Raw genomic sequence first — 25,284 nt, 5'->3', positions numbered from 1 at the left:
CAAGAGGGGCTGCTACACAAGAATAACATGCAATGGAGAATACAGGATGGACAACACACACACACACACACACACACACACACACACACACACACACACACACAGTCCCACTTGAAACTACCATAAAGATGACTTCTGTTTGGAGCCAGGATCAGTCTCACACCTCTAGCCTCAAGCCAGAGGCGTGTGCAATACCTGCTCAGGTCCAGGATAATGGAAGGGAAACAACTGTGTCATCACAGTGGCTCTGAGCAGGTATATCGGAGTCAAGGAAACACAGCCTGTCCTTGCTTCTTTCTTCCCTTGATTCATAGGCAGCTCTGGGAATAATCAGCTCTGGCCCCTAACTACACAGTTTAAGGGACAGGCATAGATTTAATTCTGAGATGTTACGATAACCATTTTGGAACAAATACTAAAGTGGAAAAGCAGAGCACTGATAGCAATATCCCCAGGGACTGACAGCACAGTTCTCACCCATGTTTCCCAGAGAAGAGGCCATGTTCCTAGGATATCTCAGGCCCCACTTCAACCTTCAGCCAGTGCTATTTTCTCCTCTTGCTCTGAGACCAGAGGAGTCAGGTATTAGGAATTGCAGGGGATGATATGGACGTTGCCAAGGGCAATAGAAGTCATTGGAAAAGAGCCCATGGGTAAATCCTATTACAATCCCTTCTTAAAAATACATCATATAAAATAATGTAACTGAAAAAAGTTTTAAAAAGGAAGACCACAGAATGTGAAAACAATTCATGACAGGTATAAGCCATAAAAGCTTACATTCCTAAAAAATTTAGATCTAATAAAAATTTATATGGCTCATCCTTAGCTCTACTTGGCAATTGGTCAGGGTATAAAAGGATAAGAATAGACAATTTTATACACAGGCAAATAGATAGAAACTATGGCCTAAACCATCGATAGAAATTAGATAAACACAAATCAGACAGCTTAGAGGTTCTATTACATACCTGCAAGTCTAGCAAAAGTGAAATAACAAAAGCCATTATCAATGAGACGCAAGTAAAAAAATCCAAGACGAAAAAAAATTATTTGCACAATGATAAATTCATACTATTACTTACGATGCTTAAAGGAATTTAGGAACAACCCCTAAAGCTCTCACAATAAAGACGTGACTGAGTAAACGATGGCATGCCAACAACATGGAATACTATCTAGTCTTTGAAAATAATAGGTATGATAGTCATTGAAATGTGCATATTTTGGAAAAAATGCAGGAAGACAAGGAGTAGGCAACACTTTCAAGTGAATGTGCACGTTCTAATGAGGGTTAGAAGTAATTTCAGAGAGATGTGCTTGGTTTATGGGATTCCCTTTTCTGTAAAGATAAGTGTATAATAAAAATGTAAGCATATCTAGACATATATCATATAAAAGAGAGAGTGGAGAGTAATCTCTTCTTTCTCCTCGCTTCCCAGGGGAGCCATGAGGATGAATTAAGTGGTTTCAACTTCTTGGATCAAAATAGTAGATGCTTGGATGAATGAGTGGTTCATGTTCTTTCTGGGAGACATTAAAGAATATCCATCTGTCAACTGTTATGATGTTTTGGAATTAATTTAATGACATTAGAAAATGCTCATGATTAGTGCTGTTTTGATTAAAAAAAAATGACTCTAGAATACATCCCCGCTTGCCTGTCTCTCCCACACCTCTCTCACATACACACATACAAGCACCTACGTACATAGTACCTTAAAATTAGACTTTATTATTTGACATTAGTAAAAATGGAAGAAAAGGAATCTGCAAAGTAGTAGTTACCATATGTACCTCAATACCTATAATTTTCAATTCATTTTCTTCCTCCCCCTGTGTGGCTCTCCCCTACCTCCCACTCACTACGCACACACCCTTTACAAATCCCACCACCACCACCACCCAGAAGTGGTTCTATGGACACAGAATTAATGACATAGCATCATAAGCTGAGAAATTCTAAGCCTGTTTTCTCCCTTTCCTTTTCCTATGCTCATATTTCCACAGCAGTGCTAATGATCTAACAGGCCAGCCTTTCATCAGGACAAGAAGAAATGGGCAAACAGTTGCCAAATCATTTGGAAAATATCTTACATGAAAATGGTGAATCTTTTCATTATATAAGAAGGTACAAATAATGATAAAAGAACATACTTAAATATTTCATTTTAACATATTTTATCTTTATGTATTTAATATTTCATTTATTTTATTACATTTTATGAGCATTTAATGTGCTTCATTATATTGAGAGCTGTTAAAAATGAGGCTCCAAAATGACATTCCAAGCTTGTAAAATTCTGAAAAAGAAATTACAGAATGGTGATCTGTCCCATCCACCCGTAAGAGAGTGCTCAAGATATGTGAAGTTTTACAAAAATCAGAACACAGGGTGGCCGGATGGCTCAGTTGGTTAGAGAGAGAACTCTCAACAACAAGGTTGCCGGTTAAATTCCCACATGGGATGGTGGGCTGCGCCCCCCTGCAACTAAAGATTGAAAACAGCAACTGGACTTGGAGCTGAGCTGTGCCCTCCACAACTAGATTGAAGGACAATGACTTGGAGTTGATGAACCTTGGAGAAAGAAACACACTGTTCCCCAATGTTCCCCAGTAAAGTTTAAAAAAATATATTAATCTTTATTAAAAAGTCAGAATACAACTTATGCATATCACTAAGTTAAAAAATCAGAACACAAAAGCATGTATATGATAAGAGGTCAGCTATGCAATACACACACACGCACGCACACATACACACCCACACCCATATCCATTCAGAAAAAAATGTTAGTAGTGGTCGTCTGTAAAATGGTGGCATTGTGAGCAATTTAAATTTTCTTCTATATAGTTACCCAAATTTTCCACACTTTCTACCATAAGTGTGCATTAGTTCCATGATAAAGAGAAAATCAGAAGAGTTATTAATAGAAAGCAATATCTAAGAGTCTGGGTAGAAGCCCCGCCATTAAGTCAAGGGGTAGACAGTGTCAGGAGTAGGTAACTATTACAGCTTCACTTAAGGAGCAACATTCAGTGAGGACCTCATCCAGTCAGGGGCAGGCTCTCAAGAGAGGGTGGCCAAAAAAGAGAAATCAATCAAGACTGAGAGAGTGAAATGATGGACATGACAACATCTCATTAATGCTTAGCTCAGATGGTTCTGAGTAACATCAATAAGGAAGGGTAACTACGACTATGCCCTTGAGAAGGTTAAACAGGACCTCAGAGGACATCTGGTCCAATCTCCTCGTGCTCAGAGATGAGCCCCAGACGAGCTGCACTCACTCGCTCATGGCTGCTTAGTGGTCGAGTGAGGATTAGAACTGTAGCATCCTGAGTCTTAGCCGGTGCTCGACTCTACAGCCGTCTGCTTCCCAGTGTAAGTTACATGCTGTCATTATCGTATTGTTGCTGCTATGTGCATTAAGAAAGGTGGAAATCCTGACTGGGCCTCTTCCCTAACTCACTCCAGGTGGGTCCACTGACATTATTCCAAATTGGGATAGCTTCCCAATATTTCTGTATTTCTCTCGACTCCAACCTTCTTCCCCAAACCTACTGCCACTGTCTGGGTCAGGCTCTCATTAGTTCTCCTGTTTCTCCTCCTTCTTTTCATTGTTTCTCAAAGTGTTTAAACTTAAAACAAAACAAAACAGAAAAACAAAAGAAAACTGAAATAGTGCAAGAACTCTCATGTATCCTTGTACTAAACAAAAATTAATATTTTGCTACATTTCTCTCTCTCTGCCTCTCTCTTTCAGCATATATATATGTAACAGCATTTATACATGGCATATATATGTCATATATATATATATAAAAACATCCTCATATATCATATATGTATATACACATACATTACACATTTTCTGGAACCATGTGAAAGTAGGTTGAAGACAACATGACACTTTACTCCTCAATTCTCCAGCATCACCTAAGAATAAAGACATTTTCTTACATAGCTATGATGTCATTATCACAACTAGTTAAACTAATATCAGTTCCTATTCAAATTTCCCTAAATGTCCCCAAAATGTCTTTTATAGCTGTTTCAAGATTTTGATCAAGAATCTCATCAAGGATTACATATTTCATGTGACTGTTGAGTCTCCTTAATTTCTTTGGATTTAGAACAGTTCCCTCACATTTTGATTTTATTTCTGTTTTTCATGACACTGACCTTTTGAAGAAGTCAGCCAGTTTCCTTAGATAATCTCCAACATTCTGGATTTGTCTGATTGTGTCCTCATGATTAGATTCAGATTAAACATCTTCGGAAAGAATACTATATAGGAGATGTAACTTGTCTCTTCCTGTATCACACCAGAAGGCACATAACATTAGATTGTCCCACTCCAGATCTTTCTATTGCACAGGTGGTTTCCCCTTCTTAACAATTTGTGGAGTCTGAGACCCCATGAATATCTTAGCATCTGTTGCTAATCATAATCCTTCCCTGACATGGGGTTGCTAACTCTCTTTTAGCTGGCATTCTCTGTAAAGAAGTCCTCCTCATATATGGTGTGTTCTCCCCCAGCAGTCTTCTGACTACTCTTCCTGCCTCCAGTCTGGCTCACTCCACTCCATCTGCTGCCAGAAGAAGCACGCTCCATTGTAAATGTGGACATGTCCATGCCCTGTTTAAAATCCTTCCAGGACAAGCTCAAATCTGGGAGCTTGGCACAGGACTCTTTGTGAGCTGGCTCCTGCCTACCTCCTCAGGTTCATCTCTCTCTCTGCACCCCCTCATGTACTCCAAACGATCTACAGTTCTCCAAACGCAGCACCCTGCTTCACAGGCCTGTACCTCTGCACACAATAGTCTCTCTGCTGTGGGACCCTTCCCCACACTCCTATCTCACCTGGCCCCCACTTGTTTTTCAAGCCTTGGTTCATACATCAGCTCCTCTGAGCCCCAGGTTGATCAGGTGCCCTTGGGGACTCTCATGACACCTGTGCACACTTCTCTCATCATGCTTGTGGCCCTACATTGAAAAATTTACTGGTTTGCTTGTGTCTACCACCTGATTATAAGCTCTTTGTAGGAAGAAGGCTGTCTTTCATCTCTGTATGACAGGAATCCAGCATTAAGTAAGCACTCAGAAAATATTTTCCAATGAATTAACTCATGTTTCCTCAAATTATTAAATAAAGAATGTGATACAACTAGATTATATGATCCTTAAGGACAAAAACCATGTCTTATAAATCTTTGTATTGCTCACATATCCCACCATATTGCTTGTTAATTTGAATTAGGTTTTGATTGAGTAGGTTGACACTTAATAAAAGTCTATGGATGTATTACTTTTTTATCTGCCCAGTATATTTTCCTTCTAAGAATGGCTTCTCTTTTACTTAACAAGATAACCAACCCCTAGCCAATTAGAGGGCTTCATCCTCCTGACTGCAGTGGTTGGCTAAGGGAAGGACACTTGGCCCAAGCCAAGCCTATCAGAGTTGTCCCTGGGACTTTTGAAGGAACTACCAGAAAAGACATGCAGGGAAAACAATGTAATAGACATTGCTGCCAGAGGCCATCTCTGCCACAAGATGGGGAAATCGTATGTGGTTGGGAAGCCAACTCAAGGGCAAACAAGCCAGTGATGGGGAGACAGAGATAATGACATCATTTAAACCTCTAAACCCAACCACACCTGAGGAGTCATGTTTTAGACTTCCTGATACACAAATCAACAAATCCCTTCCTTTTTGCCTTTTAAGTTGACAAAATTCTGACAAATATACAAGATCTGATTCCATGACATTCCACACTTGGTTAAGCAGGTAAACTGAGAAAGATAATACGAATTTTATCTCCATTTAGTCCTTTATTGATTTTGGGGAAATTATGTAGAAGTGCTGTATTAGTCAGGGTTCTCTAGAGAAACAGAACCAATAGTATATAGATATAGAAATAGATATACATATAGATATAGATATATAGGTAGGTAGGTAGATAGATGATAGATAGATAGATAGATAGATAGATCTATTATAGGAATTGGCTCATGAGAAGCCCCACAATCTGCTGTCTGCAGGCTGGAGAACCAGGAAAGCGAGTGGTATAATTCAGTCCCAGTTCGAAGGCCTGTGAACCATAGAATCTTATGGTGTAAGTCTGAGAGGCCTGAGAATCAGGGGCCGATGGTGTAAGAACCAGGAGTGCCGACGTCCAATGGCAGAGGAAGATGGCTATCCCAGCTCAAAGGAGAGAGAGAACTCACCCTTCCTCTGCCTCTTTATCCTATCAGGATCCTCAGTGGATTGGATGATGTCCATCCTCATTGATGAAGGTGATCTTCTTTACCCAGTCTTCCAATTCAAATGCTAATCTCTTCCAGAAACACCCAGAAATAATGTTTTACCAGCCATCTGGACATTCCTTTGCCCAGTCAAGTTGACACATAAAATTGGGGGCCGGCCTGTTGGCTCAGGTGGTTAGAGTTCCGTGCTCCTAACTCCAAAGGCTGCCGGTTCAATTCCCACATTGGCCAGTGGGCTCTCAACCACAAGGTTGCCAGTTCAATTCCTCGAGTCCCGCAAGGGATGGTGGGCTGTGCCCCCTGCAACTAGAAAAACGGCAACTGGACCTGGAACTGAGCTGCGCCCTCCACAACTAAAATTGAAAGGACAACAACTTGACTTGGAAAAAAGGCCTGGAAGTACACACTGTTCCCCAATAAAGTCCTGCTCCCTTCCCCAATAAAATCTTAAAAAACAAAAACAAAAACAATTAGGAGTACTAATATAAAAAATAAGTAAATAAATAACCATCACAGACACTGAATCAGCACCACCTGTGTAGCCCCTGACAACCAGGAAGAGAGCTTTTATCGAGGCTGCGTCTGCCTTGCCTCACAAGAATTTGCAGTGTATTTGGGGCTCCATGCTCATGCTCCTATCCCCTAAGTGTCCTCCAAAGGGGCACAGCAGACCACAAAAGTATGTCATAAGTGGTAAAGGCTGGCCAGCATCTTCATTATTTCTGTTCCAGGAGATTATTGAATCTCTCCTCATTACAAATGACCCATCGCATGTATATTCTTCTGAGGTCAACAATTTACTCTGCTCTGGAAGCTCTCTTTTTCTGGCGATAGGAGGAGTCTAGGGTGAAGTGGTAAGAGCAGTGCTACCTCCCAAGACAGAGATGTTAAAAATGCCAAGTACCATTCAGAAAACCATTAGTGGGGATATTTTCTAGCTCTCACCTAAATTTCTAGGAAATTTCTCAGTGAGGCAGGAGAGGAAGGAAGAGAGGCTGGCCTTGTCTGAATTTGCCTATAGAACTTGTAGACCATATTAGGGGGAAAGAAGAGAGTCTTGGTTTTAAAAAAGATTCCTTCATGTCAGGCCAGTTGGGTATCTTGTGTGGCTATTTTTAGGAGTAAGGGGAAACAGCCAAGCTCTTTAAGAAGAACACTTTCATGACTTTATGTTGAATTAGCTTAATTAGATGCTTTTATGGTAAGGGCTCACTGGCAAGATAAACAACCCCAGGGAACCAGAGTGTGATGTAGAATGGCAGGAGAAAAGAGAAGTGCTTTGATACGCAGTGCGCACTCCTGCCCCGGGAGGTCTGGCTATGGGACTTCTGGGTAGAGCAGCGTGGAGAGCAGCATCCTCTGGATGACAGGACATGGGATGGGAAGGGGAACAACACCAAGAGCTAGGGGGAGAGGCACAGAAAAAAGGAGGAGGACACCCAGGATAAACAATAATTTCTTCACAATTTCACTTAAGGCTGGAGCTGCTGGTCTACCCCATATGTGTCCTTTCTAGAGATGCAAGGGTAAAAAATGGTAAGAGAGTCCATCATTTTACGGTAAATTTTACGAGTTTGGTAGAGAGAGGACCACCCCCACCTTCATCCCCTAGGGACCTATTCCAATCTTGGACTTTAATTTTTCTTACCCTTGCTACCTAATTCCCTCCCCAAAGAAGAGGCAGAAACCTGGCTGAGAACAATGAAGAGACATGGAGAAAAGCAGAGTTTATCTGGTCCACCCTCTGCCCCCAGGAGGAACACCTCTGTCAGGCAGCTGTGGGAAGCCACACCCTTCCAGCCTTTCCAGCTTTTGTGTCCCCCTTTACTGAACAAAGCAGGGGTCTCAGTTCTGTCCTCCACTCTAAGTTGAAGAACACATGGAAAGGGGGTGATCATATATTTCAAAAGAACAGCTTGGTGAGCTTAGGGAAATCAAGAAAAAAGACTCTACTTCCTTCCTGTCTACAAGACTGGGTTCTGAGAGAACACTCACTTCTTTTGAGTCCCCTGGTTTATATAACTTGAGTACCTTGGAATTTCAGAGTTTTGCCTCATAGCAACTATTAAAAAGTACCGTGAGCACTGTTTCCCCAGAGAGAGTGGGAAGACGGATGAGAACTGAGGCATAGAGGAGAGAGAGGGAAGGCTAAGGCTGGCCCAGGCACATCTGGGATGGATTCTCACATGCCCGTCCTAGGGCCTCGGGACACCACAGGCAGATGGTTAGCTTAATACCCACACTGTGGGTCACATTTGGTGGTTTCTCTAGGCAGGTAGGTTAAAACTCTGATCTGCAATTCCACCTGTGCACCTGCCAGGTCTCCATGCGACACAGCTCCTCCTGCCTCCCCTGCACAGCCTCTGTCAGCTTCCAGCACCAATCTTCCTAGGTGAATGCTGCCAGTGCAGCCATCCCTGTCCTTGGGCTCGGCCAACTCCAGAGGAACCTGGGCTGTGGGAGCTGCCGGAGCTGTCCCTGCAGTCTCTCCAGATGCCCGCAGAGAGCACGGCTGCACACGGCTCTCCCCAGCCAAGGAAAACCAGGGCAAGGCTGGCCCTGCATCCCTGACTAATGATCACGCCTTCAAGATGGGATGCAGCCTGTGACTCAAAGTGTGGAGGCACAGCAAAGGGAGGAAAGAGTGGGAGGAGGGAAGGGACAGGGTGAAAAACACAGGTGGGGGGCGGGGAGGGAGAGAAAAAACCAAGGAACCAAGGCCTCTGAACTCTGAATCTAGATGTTCTAGATTCAGAAATGCTCTCTTCTATGGCAGTCACTAAAGTAGAAAACAATGAGATGAAATATCTCCACACAACAGTCCAGCAGTCCAGTTTGATGTCACTTTGGAAGGAAGAGGAGACCAACGTTATAAAAAGATGTTACTATAATTGCAACTACTGTAACATGCTATACAATATAATGCATACTGCATATGCAAATTCACTGTTATACAGACTGTGAAGTCTTATGCACAAGAACCATTGTTCCCTTTAAGCTAGAAAAGTAATAATATACACTAAAACTGTTTTAGCTTGGTCCTGTTCCAAGAATACAAGTCTGGCCAGGAAGGATATTTAAAGACAAGTTAGGTTCAGTTTTTCCATAGGAAGTTGTTATATCCTGGGGTATGTCATTTGACATATTTTATATCTAACTGTTTGCAATAACAAGCTTTGTTATAAGAGGAGATTTGCTTTGTGTGTACAGTATATATGGACACATAAATGTGTATGTGTGCTGTGTGTGTAAACTACAGCTCTACAGCTAAATTTAAAAGTTCATTTACTATTCTAGGGCAGTTGCTCCAGTCATATAAGACCTAATATTAGCTTTTTATTTTAAAAAATTGTAACATATCACTATGAAATTCATAAGCAATATAGCCTACATAATCACATGATTCCCTAAAATTGATGTATATCTGTGATACAAAGGAGAAATAGTGGAAAATAACTTAAAATGAAATAATTTGTATTATAATACATAAATGCTTAAGGCACAGCTAAGCTAGAGGACAAAACAGGCAGGTGCTTATACCTGCTGGTAATGAATAAGATTGGATTTAAGAAAAGTAAGACAATATCCATGTGAATACTGTTGATCTTTCCTCTTTGTCATTAACATTTAGAAAATAAGGATAAACAAATACACTCCTACACATCTATAAAATCACCAGGAATTGGATAGATAGATGTGTTGACACAAATACCACGAACAACATTACCATCCATGAAAGAATTTTCTGAAACTTTGAACAACTCTCTGGAAAGTTCCCAAAAAAATGCAGTCTTCTTGCAATTTAAGCAACAGTTGCATTTGTGGAAAATTCAGTACGTAGTAAAACCATGCAAACTTTACGTGTGTGTTTATGTAAAATGTATTTCACATCTAGGCTTGGTGAAGTATAAAAGGGTTTTCTCCTACGTGAATTTTTGCTGGGTATGGGTAACATTCTCTCTGGCCTCTGCATAAAGCCATGTCCCTTTACTTGTTCCTGGACTTAGCTTTTCTAAGCCACACAAGTACTTCTAGTCTCTATTTCACTCCTAGTTTCTCATCCTCTAGGAACAAGGACCCCACTTGTCCATTTATTGCTCTATGGCTAAGCAATAACCTCACTTCTCCTTTAGTTGACTGCCTGTTCCTTTTATGTTTTCATCTCTTCTCTTTGCTATCTGCAATTTTTCATTCACTAAGTCATTTATTCATTCAACAACAAATATTTATGAAGCATAGACATTGTGTGGTACTTATAATCGCCACTGCTTCTAAGAAGGGTGGAGTCTGATGTAACCCGAAGGTAAGCCTGAGCTCCCTGGTCCCCAGTCTCCACATGGTGTCACAGTCAAATCAGCAGAGTTCAGCAACTATTTAAAAGGAATTGCAATCTCTATTTATCTCCTTCAAAGATCTAGTCATAACTCACAGTAATAATTCATAAAAATCTCCTCCTCCATTCCTCTTGATCCTCATGTCTCTCTCTCCCAACTCTCAACTCTTTCATTTCTCCCTGGTCAGATATCTGTGGCTCTCCACAAAGATTGATACATTCAGGCCTTTCACTCTTCTTTTGTATTTATATTCCAGCCTCCTGTTGGGGGAGTGCAAGTTTTTATTGGGGCCTCTAGAATTGCTGCCAGATTCTGAGTTATTCATAGTTTCTTGAAATCCTTAAAATTGAGGATTTTTTTTTTAAGGGAAATTTCTCTAGAAGTTGCATTGTCATACGCAAGAAAAGATATGTTCACTGGGCAAAAATCCTCAAGACTGCAGGCTCCCACTAGCCAGCCATAGGCTTCCTCTGGGCCATAGCTGAAGCCAACGTGGGGCCATCCCCATCTGCTCAAGTTCCAAAAGTGCCAGGGAAGGGTGACCAAGTATTCACAGTGATACTGCTTGTGACATACCTACCACACTGAAAGCAAGTCAGGCTGTGGAGTCTCCAGTCAGAACCCACTGGGCTCTCAGAGCTCCTTGACTGGGGCGGGAGGAAAACTGCCCCCCATGCACTAAGACTCACTGGCATAAGGGGCAGAGGCCCAACTACACCACTTCCTTTGCTGCTCCAGGCCTTACTTCTACCTTCTGTTCTCTTTTCTAAGAGCCATCCTGGTTTCTTTTCTCTTTTTCAGCCCTGAATAATTCACCAATACCGAGAATTCAAAGGGATCTTTGAGGTTGTGATGTGTCTTTATTACACATATTTTAGTGGACAATCATTCTTACATTATCTAGACTCAAGGGCCCCTAATCCTCCCGGTCTTCTTCCCTGTGACCAGCCCATTCTAGCATGAACATATCAATAGATCTCTTCTCCTCTCCTTGCTGATACATGGTTATGAATTGACACTTTAATCCTCCAAATTAGCCATCCATCCTGCGGTACTTTCTTTAGAGAGTAAAGAAGCTTCACACCCAACTAACAGTTTTTTCTCTTTTGAAGTTCACACACACTTAAGTCTTAGGAGGGGACTCTGGAGATTGTCACTTGGTTGGTGGCAGTTTTCAGCTCCCATGGCTTTCCCTCTTATACCAGTGCATTGGTACGTGTTGACCATGATTCAAGCACTTTTCTCAGATCCTTGACCTTGCCCTTTTTGGAAATATCTTGGATTACTGGCAACCATTCGTCTGAAGCAGCAGTTCCAAAGCCTGCTTGACCGTAATGCCACAGCAGCTGTGGTTGCTGGGATCTGGTCTCCACACGGGGAGCTGGGCAGAAGCCTTGAACTGCCACCCACCTCTTCTCCCCCTCCAGCAGAAGGCAGGTTAAAAGCTAGTGTCTGCTTTGCAACTACACAGGGGGATATTTTGACTTCCTCAATTTCATATGATTATTAATTTGGTTCTCTTTCTGGAACCAAATATCCAGTGCTAAGCAACCCATTCTCTCTCAGTTGTAATTCTGATGCTAGTATCTTTTTTGGAGGTGTTTAATTTTGCAGCCGTAGCTTGCATTGTGCTTGCTCTGTTTCACCTGCTAGTTCAAAGGCTTTTTGGCCAGGTTAGAAGGTTTGCCCTGCAACACATTCATCTTAGCCTTAATGAGGAGCGTGCTGCCCCTTGCCAGCGTTCCTTTTGGCTTCAAAAGATGTTGCACAAAAAATCCAAATGCTGTGTTTTGGCACCATCTAATTTGCTGGTTCTTGCCAATATCTCTGCTTCTTATTATTGTCGTTTAAACATTTAATTTTTTTTGAATAGTCAATAGCTGCACATGGTACAAAATACAAAAGGTACAAAAGGGTTTCAGTGAAAAGTCTCCCACTCGCACTTCCCAATCCTTCGTCCCTCCCCTCAGGCACCCATAGTCACCAGCCTCTGCCTGTCCAGGTTCACGAGTATGCACATTCTCCAAACAAACATACAAACCAACAGGGAACCCAGACATGGTGACTTTGGTCTGCATCTTGCTTTTTTCCTTATCTAGCCTTGGAGAGAGTTCCCCTTCACTGATACAGAGCTGCCTCATCCTTTTTACTAGCTGCCCGTGGTTGTACCATCACAGAACCCAAACTCCTCTGGATAAACATATAGATTATTCCTGATCTTTTAGTCGTTGTGGTCAAAACTGTTAACCAGATGAAGAGAGGTGAAAACAGCTCCTGTGTACCAACAACAGCTTCAAGGTTGCCAGCAATCCTGTAGGGTTTTTATCAGACTAGGCGACATTTCCCACCCAAATCAGCCTGTGAGTGTTTAATGACTCTTGGCAGGCTTTCTGGCAGACCTTGGATACATGCTCAAGGAGACTGAACACCTCCTGTGAGGTGGGTACAGCAGGTCTACATCAGGCCAATTCTGAATGCCCTTCTCTAGGTTCCCTTCTCTCTTTTCTTCTCTCTTTTTCAATGCTATATATGCTAAAATGCAAAATAAATGGCAGAAACAATAAGGGGCATGAGAGTTTGGAGGAAAAAAATTTATACGAGCTGGGTAAGAATTTATATAAGCTGCATAAGATTTTGGAGGTAGTATTTAAGCAGGACCAGGCCAGCGGTTGGTAGAAAGGAGGGATTTGTGAATTAAAGGCAAGGGATACAGAAAGAGCAAAGGCAAAGTGGGGGGATGTGGTACCCAAATTTAGAAGACTGGGAGGAGACTGAGCAGGCTGGAACAAGAGTGTCAGGCCAAGAGCAGTGGACTATGAAGTAGAGTAGACACAGTGGAGTGTGATTAGGGATAATCTGAATACATGGGTGGCAAGTTTGTATTTAATCTCGCGGGCTCTAAAATAAGTCTTGCTATCTTGTAGGACAAGTTTCCCCAACCCGTTCTTTTCCAGGAGTGTCTTAATAATTACGGGTCCTTTGCTGTTCCATATAAAATTTAAAATCATCTTGTCAGGTTCCTTTTAGGATGGTACTTGTAATGGTATTGATTCTATAGGTTAACTTAAAGAGAACTGACATCTTTATACTTTTAAATTTTTTTTTTAATTCCCAGGAGATTTCATTTTAATTTTCAGGAGATCCCTACAAAAAAATTTCAACCCAAAGTCAAAGATAACCAAGCATGGAAGGAAATAAGACAGCGTGAGTGAGAAACAACAGACAGTAGAAACAGACCAGCAAACACTTCAGATATTGAACTTTTACATACAGATTGTAATATACATACAGATTTACATACAGATTGTAAATGCTTACTACATTTAATTAAGCAAAAGAAGAGCTTACAAGTATCTGCAGGGATAAGGAATGTATAAAAGTTGGCAGAAACTTGGTTTTATTTACTGCTGTATGCCCAGTGCCTGGGCCATTGCCTGGCACAGAAGTACTGAGTGAGTATTTGTGAAGGAATGTTTGAGTATCTACACCCTAGGCCACCTGCCAGGGCTCTTGTCACTTATCTAACTGCCTTTAGGCCTTATTGGTTAGGATGTTCTTCTGTTTGTTACCCTCAATTCATTTCTGACACATTCAAAATCTGCAACATGTTCAAAACAGAGCTCACTAATGTTTACATTGTTTACCCTTGGGCCTCCTTATATCTACAAGTGTTATAATAATTGCCTTAGTTACCCAGGCTCCAAAACTGAAGGTCACCCTTTCTTGCTCTCTCTCCATTTCTCACATACCTCGCTATCACCAAGAATCTTCTTCGATTGCAGCACTTTTTGATCTCTCCTTTCCTGTCCATTCCCACTGCTGCTATAGTCTAGGTTTTTTATTACGACATATGTGGGTAACTAAAGGGCTTCTGATTGCTAACTATCCCTACTCCTGTAATTCTTTTTATCACTTAAATTAATATTTTTAAAATGATATTCCATGCATGTTAACCCCCTCTCCAAAATGTCTATCAGTTGCACAGAACAAGAGTAATACACCTTGGCTAGAGTAAAAGTCACATGTGGACAGATTTATCAGAATTTATATCTTGCTTTTAGTCACCCAATTCTTCAACAAGTATTAGTTGAGTTTCTATTCTATACCAAGCTTTGTGCTGTATGCTAGGAAATAAGTGAACTTCAGGGACGCAGGTCCTGCCATCAGTCTAGTGGGGAAGACAGCCACTTAAAGTAACAACTACAGTTCAATATGACAAATCATAGAGGACGTTCACAGTGTGTGTGGACGTCCATGACAGAGGCAAATTTGGGGTAAGTAGGTACAAAACAGGTTTTTGAGAAGGCTTCCCAGAGTAAAGAACTTTCAATCTCATTTTTCGTTATATCCCTATTGGAGCTTTCTGTTGTTTTAATCATCATTTCTGTTGTATCTTATCTTTCCTTCAAGATCCATGTTAAATTTCTTCCCAGGTCTCATACTTACAGTGAGCGTCACCTTAGCTCTGAGAGTAATGCTAAGGTGGTGCAGAGGCAAGGCTGGATAGACTATATGTGTGTATGTGTACACATGTATATGCATAAACACATTCAGTGGAATCATACAAACATCACTTAATATTTAACCATTTTTAACTCACAAAAATGGTAATGCCATATGGTTCAACCATATGACTTGGCCTAGGGCTGTCCCTACATAAATCCATTACAAGAGCTCACAGCTTAGCTCAAAGACATAAACTTATAAGCAGACTCACAAATGCTCTTATATATACATCCTACGTGTTCCCATAAGTGTAAATGATCACTTGCGTATTTTACATCTGATTACATGTATGTACGAGTTTATAAACACAGGAAATGACAAACTCATTCACAAATGTCCTTACATACCAATACCCCCGATACACACACAAACTGACAACTGACAGACGTACAAGATGCAAATCTACAAGTGCTTCCTCACACTCATTCATCATAACCAACACCTTGCGAGACACAGACTTCCACACGTAACACTTACGTACATGCATTTGTATCCAGAATCCTCAAACTTAACACAGCTAAACACATGTGCACCCTCAGGAGAAAATTTCACCCACCCACTTCTAACTTTCTCTTTGTAGACCTAGAACGTCAGAAAATAAGGTGAGGTGACTATGTTTAAAATAAGAATTAATAAGCTCTGAGCAAGGAGCTGAAGAACTCTGCTGAAAGTAACGTGTTTCTGCGTCAAGGCTGCGCTCTTCAACATTCACTGCTGTGATTCAAAGGCCTGTTCAGGCGTTTGCCCTCCGTGAGGTTCCACTTCAGAGCTCAGGTTACCATACTAGTGACCTCTAGGTAGTGACGTCTTAGTTTGTCTCATCCAGAGAAGGCCTTTTCTACGGTCTCTGCCAGGCCAACTTTCCCACGGGGCCGAGTAAAACGTAACGGAGAGGACGGGCTGGGGCTAGTTATGGGGTGGATTCCCTGTAAGTTATGACCAGCAATTGTTGTCACAGTTGTCACTGGGGGATATTTGCATTAGCAGGGAACTGGCTGAGGCTTGAGTTCGGGATCTGAAAGTACAGGGGGGAGAAGATGCCTGCTGAGTGTCTGTTCCTTTGTCACACGTGCTGCTTCTCTAGGCTCCAATCCCTTCTTTGATTCCCCACCATACATTCTCTGTCTGGTCTCCATGGACACCAACATCTATCACAGGAACAGCACAAGAAACTCTGAGCGCAGGAAATCATCAGGCCCAGTCTGTTTTTCTAGTGCTTAGGCCCTGGTCAACACTAGGTAGGAATGTTTTTTGTAAATTTTTTTGTGTGTGGCACACTACAGAAAAGTGCACAAATTATTAGTGTGCAGTCCAATGAATTTTCACAACGTGAACACACCTATGTAACCACCACCCAGATCACAACATAGAACATGACCAGAAACCCTCTTTACACCCTTTTCATCCACTACACCAAAGATAACCAGAATCATGACTAACACCACCGATGAGTTTGATCTGTTTCTGAATTTAAAAAAAAATTGGAATCACTCAGGACATATTCTTTTGTGTCTAGCTTCTTTAATTCAACATTACGTTGATGAGATTCATAGCAGTAGTATAGTACTATAGAGCAATAATATAGTATTCTATTGCGAGGATATACCACAATTTATCCATTCTGCCACTCTGGACAAATGAATTTTTTCCAGTTTTTGACTGTTACTAATAGTACTGCTACAAATATTCTTGTGTAAGGTGTATATATCTGATAAAGGATATATACCTAGAATACATAAAGCAGTCTTACAAATCGATAAAAAACATAAACAACTCAATGAAACATTGGGCAAGATAATTTAACAGGCACTTCATATAGGAGGAAATGGCCTATAAACATATGGAAAGGCGCCCAATCTCATTACTCATCAGGGATAGGCAAATTAAAACTACTAGTAGATACTACTACAAACCTATGAGGAAAGCTAAAATTAAAAGACTGACAAAATTGAGGGCCAATGAGAATTTGGAACAATTGGAACTCTCATTCACTGTTTGTGGGAGTGCAAATTGATAAAGCCACTTTGGAAAACTGTTTGGCAGAACCGACCAAAGCTGAAACCTGTAGAAAAACCCTATAGAAATGTGAACGTAAAGAATTTTGATGTACTTTGCAAAATGTTAAAATTGCATTAAGCTGCTAACATGCATGACTAATCAGCAGCAGACTGGTCTCGTTTTTTCAGTTGTCCCTCATAATCAGCATACTTCCTACTTTTTTTACGGTTATCCACGACTTTTGTCACTATCTTTGCTATCCCTTTACCCTAACTGTTAAAGAGAGCTGGGTAAAAAAGGGAGCCCTACAGGACTAGAGAGTCCCTTCCTTCTGTAATTCTGTTTCTTGTCATTTCCTTCCCTTCTCTTTCCTTTCTTTCATAAACATGTTATTAGATAATTGGGTACAAATTACTACACTTGGATGTATAGGTGGAAACATTGGTTTGTGCCAAAATCTCTCCTCCCTGAGTAACCAGACCAGTATGATTGGAGCACCTGGAGCTCAGGGAAAAAGCTTCTTAGGTAGAGGGGAACTAAGTACAAAGGCCATCAGGTTCAAATGAACTTGGCATCTAAAGAATAGGAGACAGATGGCATTTGAGCTCTTTCAGTACCCCAGAATTGGCACCTTGCTCTGAGTTCAAATTCCTTAGTGGGGTTAATGGCAATTTTCTACTTGTATATATTACTGAGTATTACTTGCTACAAATTCCTCATTGCTGCACTCCACCCTTGTTGGCATCCTTGTTTCATTTCCCTTGGCACTTTCAAGATGGCTCAATCCCATGGCTGGCAAGTTGGTGCTAGCTGTCATATGGGAGCTCAGCTGTGGCTGTGGATGGGGGTGGGGGCCTCAGTTCCTTTCTGTGTGGGTCTCTGCACGAACTGCTTGGGACTGCTTCACAGTGGATGTCTGGATTCCAAAAGTGAGCATTCCAAGAGAATTAGAAGGAAATTGTGTTGCCTTTTATTACCTAGTTTTGAAAGTGTCATAATATCACTTACACCAGTCACAAGGAAGAGGGAACATAGATACCCCACACACATACCTCTCATGGGGAGGAGTGTCCGTCCTATTATAAGAACATTATATGGGAAACTTGAAGACATTATGCTAAGTGAAATAAGCCAGTCACAAAAGGACAAATACTGTGTGATTCCACTCATAGGAGGTGCCTAGAGCAGTCAGGTGCCTAGAAGTAGAATGGTGGTTGCCAGGGGCTAGGAGTAGGGGAGATGGGGAATTAGTGCTTAATGGGTACAGAGGTTCAGTTTGGGAAGATGAAACAAGTTCTGAAGATGGACGGTGGTGATGATTGTACAACAAAGTGAATGTCCTTAATGCCACTGAACTGTACACTTAAAATTGTTAAAATGGTAAATTTTATGTGATATATTTTAATTTTACCATAATAACAAATAAATACCATGTCGGATGGGAGATATTGTTGCAGCCATTTTTGGAAAATACAAACTGCCAAACAGTCTTTGGGATGGGAGGAAGACGAGTACATAGAGGTCTACAGGGGAGCCTAATAGTCACATCTTCTGACACAGTACAGTACACGCTTAGAACGAAAATCCCGTGCACTGATATGTGAGACAGAAAGGGCTGATCAGTCCTCATGTCCTAAGGTCCTTGTATTGCTCAGGAGAAACTCATCTCATGCCAGTCACTTCTCCAAGTTTTTCAGTCCCCTCTGCCATCGGCCTGACTTTTATTACTCCTCGAAATCCCCAGGTAGTCGTATTGCATTTTTTCCAGAGTTTATAGTTATCAGTGGGAGAACTGGTCTGTAGGGAATTCTGCCCATCATAGTGTGCCCGTGGTTTTGTGGGTATGCTTGTAATTAAGAGCTTTACCTTCTAAAGATATATAATAAGATAAGTAATGTTATAGATATTTGCCTCAAAATAATCTGGGTCAAGGGGAGGGTGTAGCTGAAACAAGATTGTACATAAGCTGGGAAATGGATACCTGGAGTGCTGATTACATTGTTCTCCCAATTATTGCAAATGTATGAATTATGTCACTTAAATTAGTCCAGAGCATAGAAAATGAAACAAAACTTCCACATTTTTTTTATGAAGCAAGTATAACATTAATAGTTAAGCCAGGTAAAGGTAGCACAATTTACTTAATGTGTAATTGCACTACTTAAGAATATTACTTAATTCTAATACTACTTAAGAACATTGATGCAAAAATTCTCACAACGTTACCTTACAGAATTTGGCAATACCGTATATAACAAAACTAAATAAATACCCATTTACTTTTGACCCAGTAATTCCACTTTTTAAGAAATTTACCCACAGCAATCTGAAAATACATAAATGCCCATAAACATAGTGATTGAAAAAACCATGGCATATCCACACAATGGAGTACTCACTATGTAACTATAAAAGAATGAGTATGAAACAAACAAACAAACAAACAAACAAACAAACAAACAAACAAGAATGAGTATGATCTTTGTGACCTAATAGTTGGTACTTTGCGGGATATACTGTTACGTGAAAAAAAGCAAAGTTCAAAAGGACAGATGCATACATATAGTAACCTTTCGTGTAAGAAAGAGAAATAAGAAAATATACACATAACTGCCAACTTTTTATAAAAAGAAACACAAGAAGGAATAAACTGGGGTATAATGTGATTGGCTGCCCAGAGAAGGTGGGTGAGGAAAGATGAAGAGAGTAGTAAGATAGTGGGTGAAAGTGACACTTTTCCGAGTATGCCAATTTGTATCATTTTGCCTTTTGAAACTACAGTAATGTTTTACATATTCAAAAAAATTAATAAAGTCAACTAATAAAGGGGGAAAACTGAAATAAAGTATAAACAGGAATAAATGAACTTAATTGTATTTCAGATGAAAACCATAAACACACCAGAGGGGAATAAAGGAGTAACCCAATTAACTTTTAAACATAATTTTTATACTATATGAAACTGTATGACAAAATACATGTGTCAGTTTAAGAAAAAAATAGCTGTAAACAAATAGTGAACTCTAATACAAAGTGTTTCTGTGTTTTGAAATGGTATGGGTCAGCAATTCTGAAACTACTTCTTGTGTATTGTAGGATTGAGCAAATGAGTAAATATACTGAGGATGATGAGAGCCAGTTTCTCACTGTTGAAGAGAGGAGTTATGAATGTGGAAAGGCAGAAGACGAGAATGAGCCCTGTTGTACTAAAATGAATTGGGACATCAGTATGAACTGTTTTAATACATGGATTTATGGGCATGTATGTATATAAATTTATTTTTTGGGGGCTCAGTCAACTAAAAGGGCCCAAAGCAGACACCCTAGTATCAATGAGCACATGTAGCGCCCAGAGCTTGGTTTCTAAATACCATTCTCCACTAAAGGACTTAGGGAACCAGGGCTTGTGCCAGAAAGCAAGGAAGTGATCGAAAAATGGTGGAGACATATCAAAAAGCCATAAGAATCAGCTTGAGCATCAAAATAAATAATAGTAATAACACCATATTCATAGATTAAAATAAGGATATATGAGTCCACACTAATATAAATTAATAAGTGAATAAATGAGAAAGGAAAGCTCTCCCTTCAGGTAGAATACCAAGTAATAAATGTAGGAGGGATAATGGAGTTAGAAAATCACCATTTTGCATCCATCAAGGTAATGATTTCTTTAGCCATGAATCATCATTGGATTCTGAAAATTTGTGAGTGAAAGTTCAGTGAAGAAAGAATATCTAAGTAATCTCAAAGAATCCTCTTACAAATTACCCATTACAAAGAAAAACAATCACTTTACTGTGGATTAATCTAGTGAACACTACTTACACCTTAACCAACTAAAGTTAACATCATTAACAGATGGAACAAAGCGACATCACTAACCTTCTGATAATGATGCCCTTGAAAGGATATTATGTCTTCTCTGTGATATTCCAGCCAACTATAACTGAATCTAATCACAAGAATGTGCCAAACATAAAACGAGGAATATTCTAAAAATAACTGTCATGTTGGAAGATAAAGAAAAGCCGAGGAACCATACCAGATAAAAGAAGACTAAAGATCTATGACAACTAAGTGATACTAGATTAGACTCTAGACCAGGGGGTGAGGAATGATAGGGTGGGGAACATAGTTTAAAAAGATGTTATTGGGACCAATGGTGAAATTTCAACATGAACTGTGAGTTAGATCAAATTTTCCCAAATATTCTTGGTTCAAGGCACCCTCAGTTGCTCAATAATTTTTTTCATGGTGTCCCTTGGCCACAAGAAATATCTAGGTCCAAACAACTTATTAAGTGTTTATGCCCCAACAATGTAGTTGCTATTTGAAAAAATAATACACATAAATTGAAAGAAAAATATTTTTTATTTCATTCTTAACCACAATTACTTACTAATGGGATTTGTGCACCTGTTGGGCACTGCACAACTTCTCAAACGTTGGAATCAGATTGGACAAGACCACTCTCATTTACTGTTCGGCATTGATTTTTCCACTGTACTGACTTTTTAATCACAGCCATGAAAACCAAAAAAATAAAAAAAACCAGCTTCCCAAATAAATGACATATTCAGGGATATGGCGCCATCTACTGTTGAAATTGTAAACAACCTCTAGCAAATAGTTTTGCATAGTCTCAGATTTCATTTTGTTTGCCTTGAGAATTTAGAATGTAAACTATCCCATAGAAATCCCCCTGTGAACTCACTGGGGGCTGTGGGTCACCTCAGTGCAGTCTGAGAACCACAGGATTAGATAATAGTTCTGTATCAATGTTACACTTGCTGATTTTGATAAATATACAGCTGTTGTGTCAGAGAAAGTCCTTGTTCTTAGGAAATACACACTGAAGTATTTATGGATAAAGAAACACATCTGTTAATTACTGACAAATGATTCAGAAAACACATGTCTATATATAGATAGCAAGTACAACTGATATAGTAAGAGGCAAAATGTTAACAATTGATGCATCTGGATAAAGGGTATATAAGATTTATATTCCTACTATTCTTCAAACTTTTCTGAGTGAAATTATTTCAAAATAAAGATTTCTAAAAGATACAACACACTATATTTTAAGGTGCATAAACATATGTACTAAAACAATTTGTAAATGCCTGGAAATTAAAAGCACCAATTCAGATAGTTGCAACCTTTTTTAGAGAGGGAGCAGGGATGTATTGGGGAAGAGTACACACAGTATCAGCGATGTTTTTTATTTCCTTAGCTATGTGGTGGATACACAGGTATTCATTAAATTATTCTTTATACCTTTAAGTATGTCCAACATATTTCCTAATTTACTTTTAAAATATAGGTTTAGAATGTGTAGAATCTTTTTAATTACATAAAAAAATTTTTTTAAATGAGTAAATGAAAGCATATGGTTGCTATTTATTGGGGGGGGTTACCATGTAGTTCATGGGCATTATCTCCTGCCAACATAAATTATAACAGAGTTGACTCCAGAACTCATGTTGCTAACCCATATATGAAGTGTGATAAAAAAATATGGTGAATGTTAAAATTTAAAAAAATTATTACAGTAAAACACACACTGCCATCAATTCCCCTCAGAATACATCTCCTCGCTTCGAGCACACTTATATCCCATCCTTCTTACCACTTTCTGAAGCCGTTCTGGAAGTCCTCTTTAGTTGTGAGTGTCTTTAGTTGCACTATCGTGGCTGCCTCAATGTCCTGAATCGATTCAAAACGTCTACCTTTCATGGTCATTTTGACTTTGGGGAAGAACAAGAAGTTGTATGGTGCCAGATCTGGTGAATAAGGTGGATAAGGATGCACTGTAATTTTTTTTTATTAGTTTCAGGTGCACAAAACAATGTAATAGTTAGACATTTATCATTTATATCCCTCACACAGTGACCCCCCCCACATCCACTATCCCTCTGACATCGCACACAGCCATTACATTTCCACTGTCTACATTCCTAATGCTGTACTCCACTTCTTGTAACTATATACATAATATATAAACGTGTAGTTGACATTTGTTATTGTTCAGCTTCAGCTTCAGGTGTACAGTGCAGTGATCAGGCATCTACGTCATCCCTGAGGTGGTCTCCCTAATGAGACAAGTGTCCATCGGATACCCTACAAAATCTTTACAACATTATTGATTACCTTCCCCAAATTGACTTTCGTAACCCCGTGGCAATCTTGTGGTTACTGACTGTGCTTTTGTAATGTTTTTATTTGACAGAAATTGCCATACCAGAAAAGATGTCTGATTTGGAGCGTTGTCACGATGGAGGATGAAGTAAAGACACTCACGAAAGAGGACTTCCAGAACTGCTTCAGAAAGTGGCAAGAACAATGGGATAAGTGTGTTTGAAATGAGGGGAATTAATGGCAATGTTTCATTTACTGTAATACATTTTTTAATGTAAACATTCACTGTATTTTTCAATCACACCTCATATCAGACCTTCCAGCTCCACACCATACACATCTAATTCATGCTTCTCCTTCTTCTTTCTATATTAAAGACTGAAAAAGAAGGCTACTTTCTTGCTTTTTCAATTCCAAACTAATGTAACACACCCAGAAGAAAATATGGCTACACATATTCAAACCATAAAAACATCAGTATGAAAAAATGGTAATAAATTTTAACCTTCAGCATGTTTTACTGCCCTTATGCTCAAGAGTATCATCTTAATCAGTCTTTAATATTTGAAGACTTGATGTTTTGCAATTATCCAACCACAATACCAGTTCTATTACAGCGTCAAAAGTGAGCTATCAAAGAAACAGATGTTTATTGATTTTACTAAATCATATTGAGAGATCAGCACCTGGAGAATCAGTATAAATCCAAATCTTTTAAGCTTTAAACTATCAAAATTCTAACCATGACTTATATTTCATGTTTGTAAAGAATTTTAGAAACTTTACTGAACTAAGTTATATTACTTGTTGATTATGAAAATAATCCAGAATAAGCCTTTTTCTTAAAAAGTATTTGTTTTAAAATTAAAGTTTAAAGTTGAAGTATTTGGGAAAAAATCTACCTTAAAATAACTACTATGAAATTTTGAACCTTTGTTCACTGTCTTCCTGCAATGTATTTAAGATGTTTAAAGCCATGTGAGGACAACATGCAATGCTACCTTTGCCCTTGTAATTTACTAAGAAATTGGCAGCCATTCTTTTTCAGGGCAGTAAATAATCACTTGACAAGTTGCATTTATTTTATAACTGATGATATTGATTCAAAAAATTACAGTTCCTCCGACTGATATTTATTCCAGCAGAGGCTTGTCTTATCCTTTGGAATGAGAGAATATATGAGTGGTTATGTTAGAATTCATTATTATTCTACTCATATTGTCAGCTAAAAGAAAGGTGAGAACAGAAGGTGGGGTTAAATATGGCTGTGAGTAGCAGGGAGAGGAAAATGAAGGAGCTTATAGATACAATCACATACATACCTTGATAGAGCTGGAAGAGTGTAAGAAAAGCCTGGTCTGAGCTTTCCGCCTACAGATTAGAACTATGTAATAGAGGAGCAAAGACTAAATTTAAACCCATCTTGACTCCAAATGGAAACCTATTTTTTTAAATGAGGAGATTCAGATCTTGTTTAAGGCCTGTTGACCCCGAGAAGGAATGTACCTGCCAGAAAGGACTCCTCGTGGTTAACTGGGCCCGAATTCATAATCCAGAGCCTGGCAGTCATTGTTTACAGAGGCCTCTCATGCACCCTGCATACCAGGGGAAAACTGAAGAGTGAGCTGCCAAGTCTCCCGTACTACATTCTTGCCTGAACAGAACCTTATAAAGGAATTCTTGGAATTGTATTTTGACCAATGGGAGAGACCTGCCCTGTCCAATTGGAGTTGAACAGCTATATCCTCATTTGCATTTTTACCGACCAATCAGAGCAGCTCCATAACAACCAATCACAACACGATTCCAGCAATCAGGACAGTATTACTTGGACTAATCCAACTGTGAAAATTTGGATTCCTCATTTGCATAAAGATGGACCAATCAGGGACTAGGGCAGGTACTTTCTCTCTATAAGTGGGCCTCCCCTTTGTCTGGATGGAGCACACTTTTGGTTTCCACTGGAGGCTGTTTCTCCAGTTTGCAAACTGTTCACCTAAGTAGTCTCTCATTTTTCCTACTTTAGACTA

General features: G+C 39.7%; 1 protein-coding gene across 1 annotated transcript in view; it reads right to left on the bottom strand.

Moving 5' to 3' along the window:
* EFR3B (EFR3 homolog B) overlaps window positions 1-24,869 on the bottom strand; it is a 117,292-nt gene extending 92,423 nt beyond the window's left edge. The window contains exon 1 of the mRNA XM_019712762.2: window positions 24,761-24,869. Coding sequence (XP_019568321.1) covers window positions 24,761-24,824 — 64 coding nt within the window. The 5' untranslated portion in view covers window positions 24,825-24,869. The remainder of the gene's footprint in view (window positions 1-24,760) is intronic.
* Window positions 24,870-25,284: the final 415 nt, after the last annotated feature.

This window comes from Rhinolophus sinicus, linkage group LG05 (assembly GCF_036562045.2).
Source record: "Rhinolophus sinicus isolate RSC01 linkage group LG05, ASM3656204v1, whole genome shotgun sequence".
NCBI classification, from domain to species: Eukaryota; Metazoa; Chordata; class Mammalia; order Chiroptera; family Rhinolophidae; genus Rhinolophus; species Rhinolophus sinicus.
Note: the sequence above shows the minus strand (reverse complement) of the source record. Positions and strands in the feature narration are given on the sequence as shown.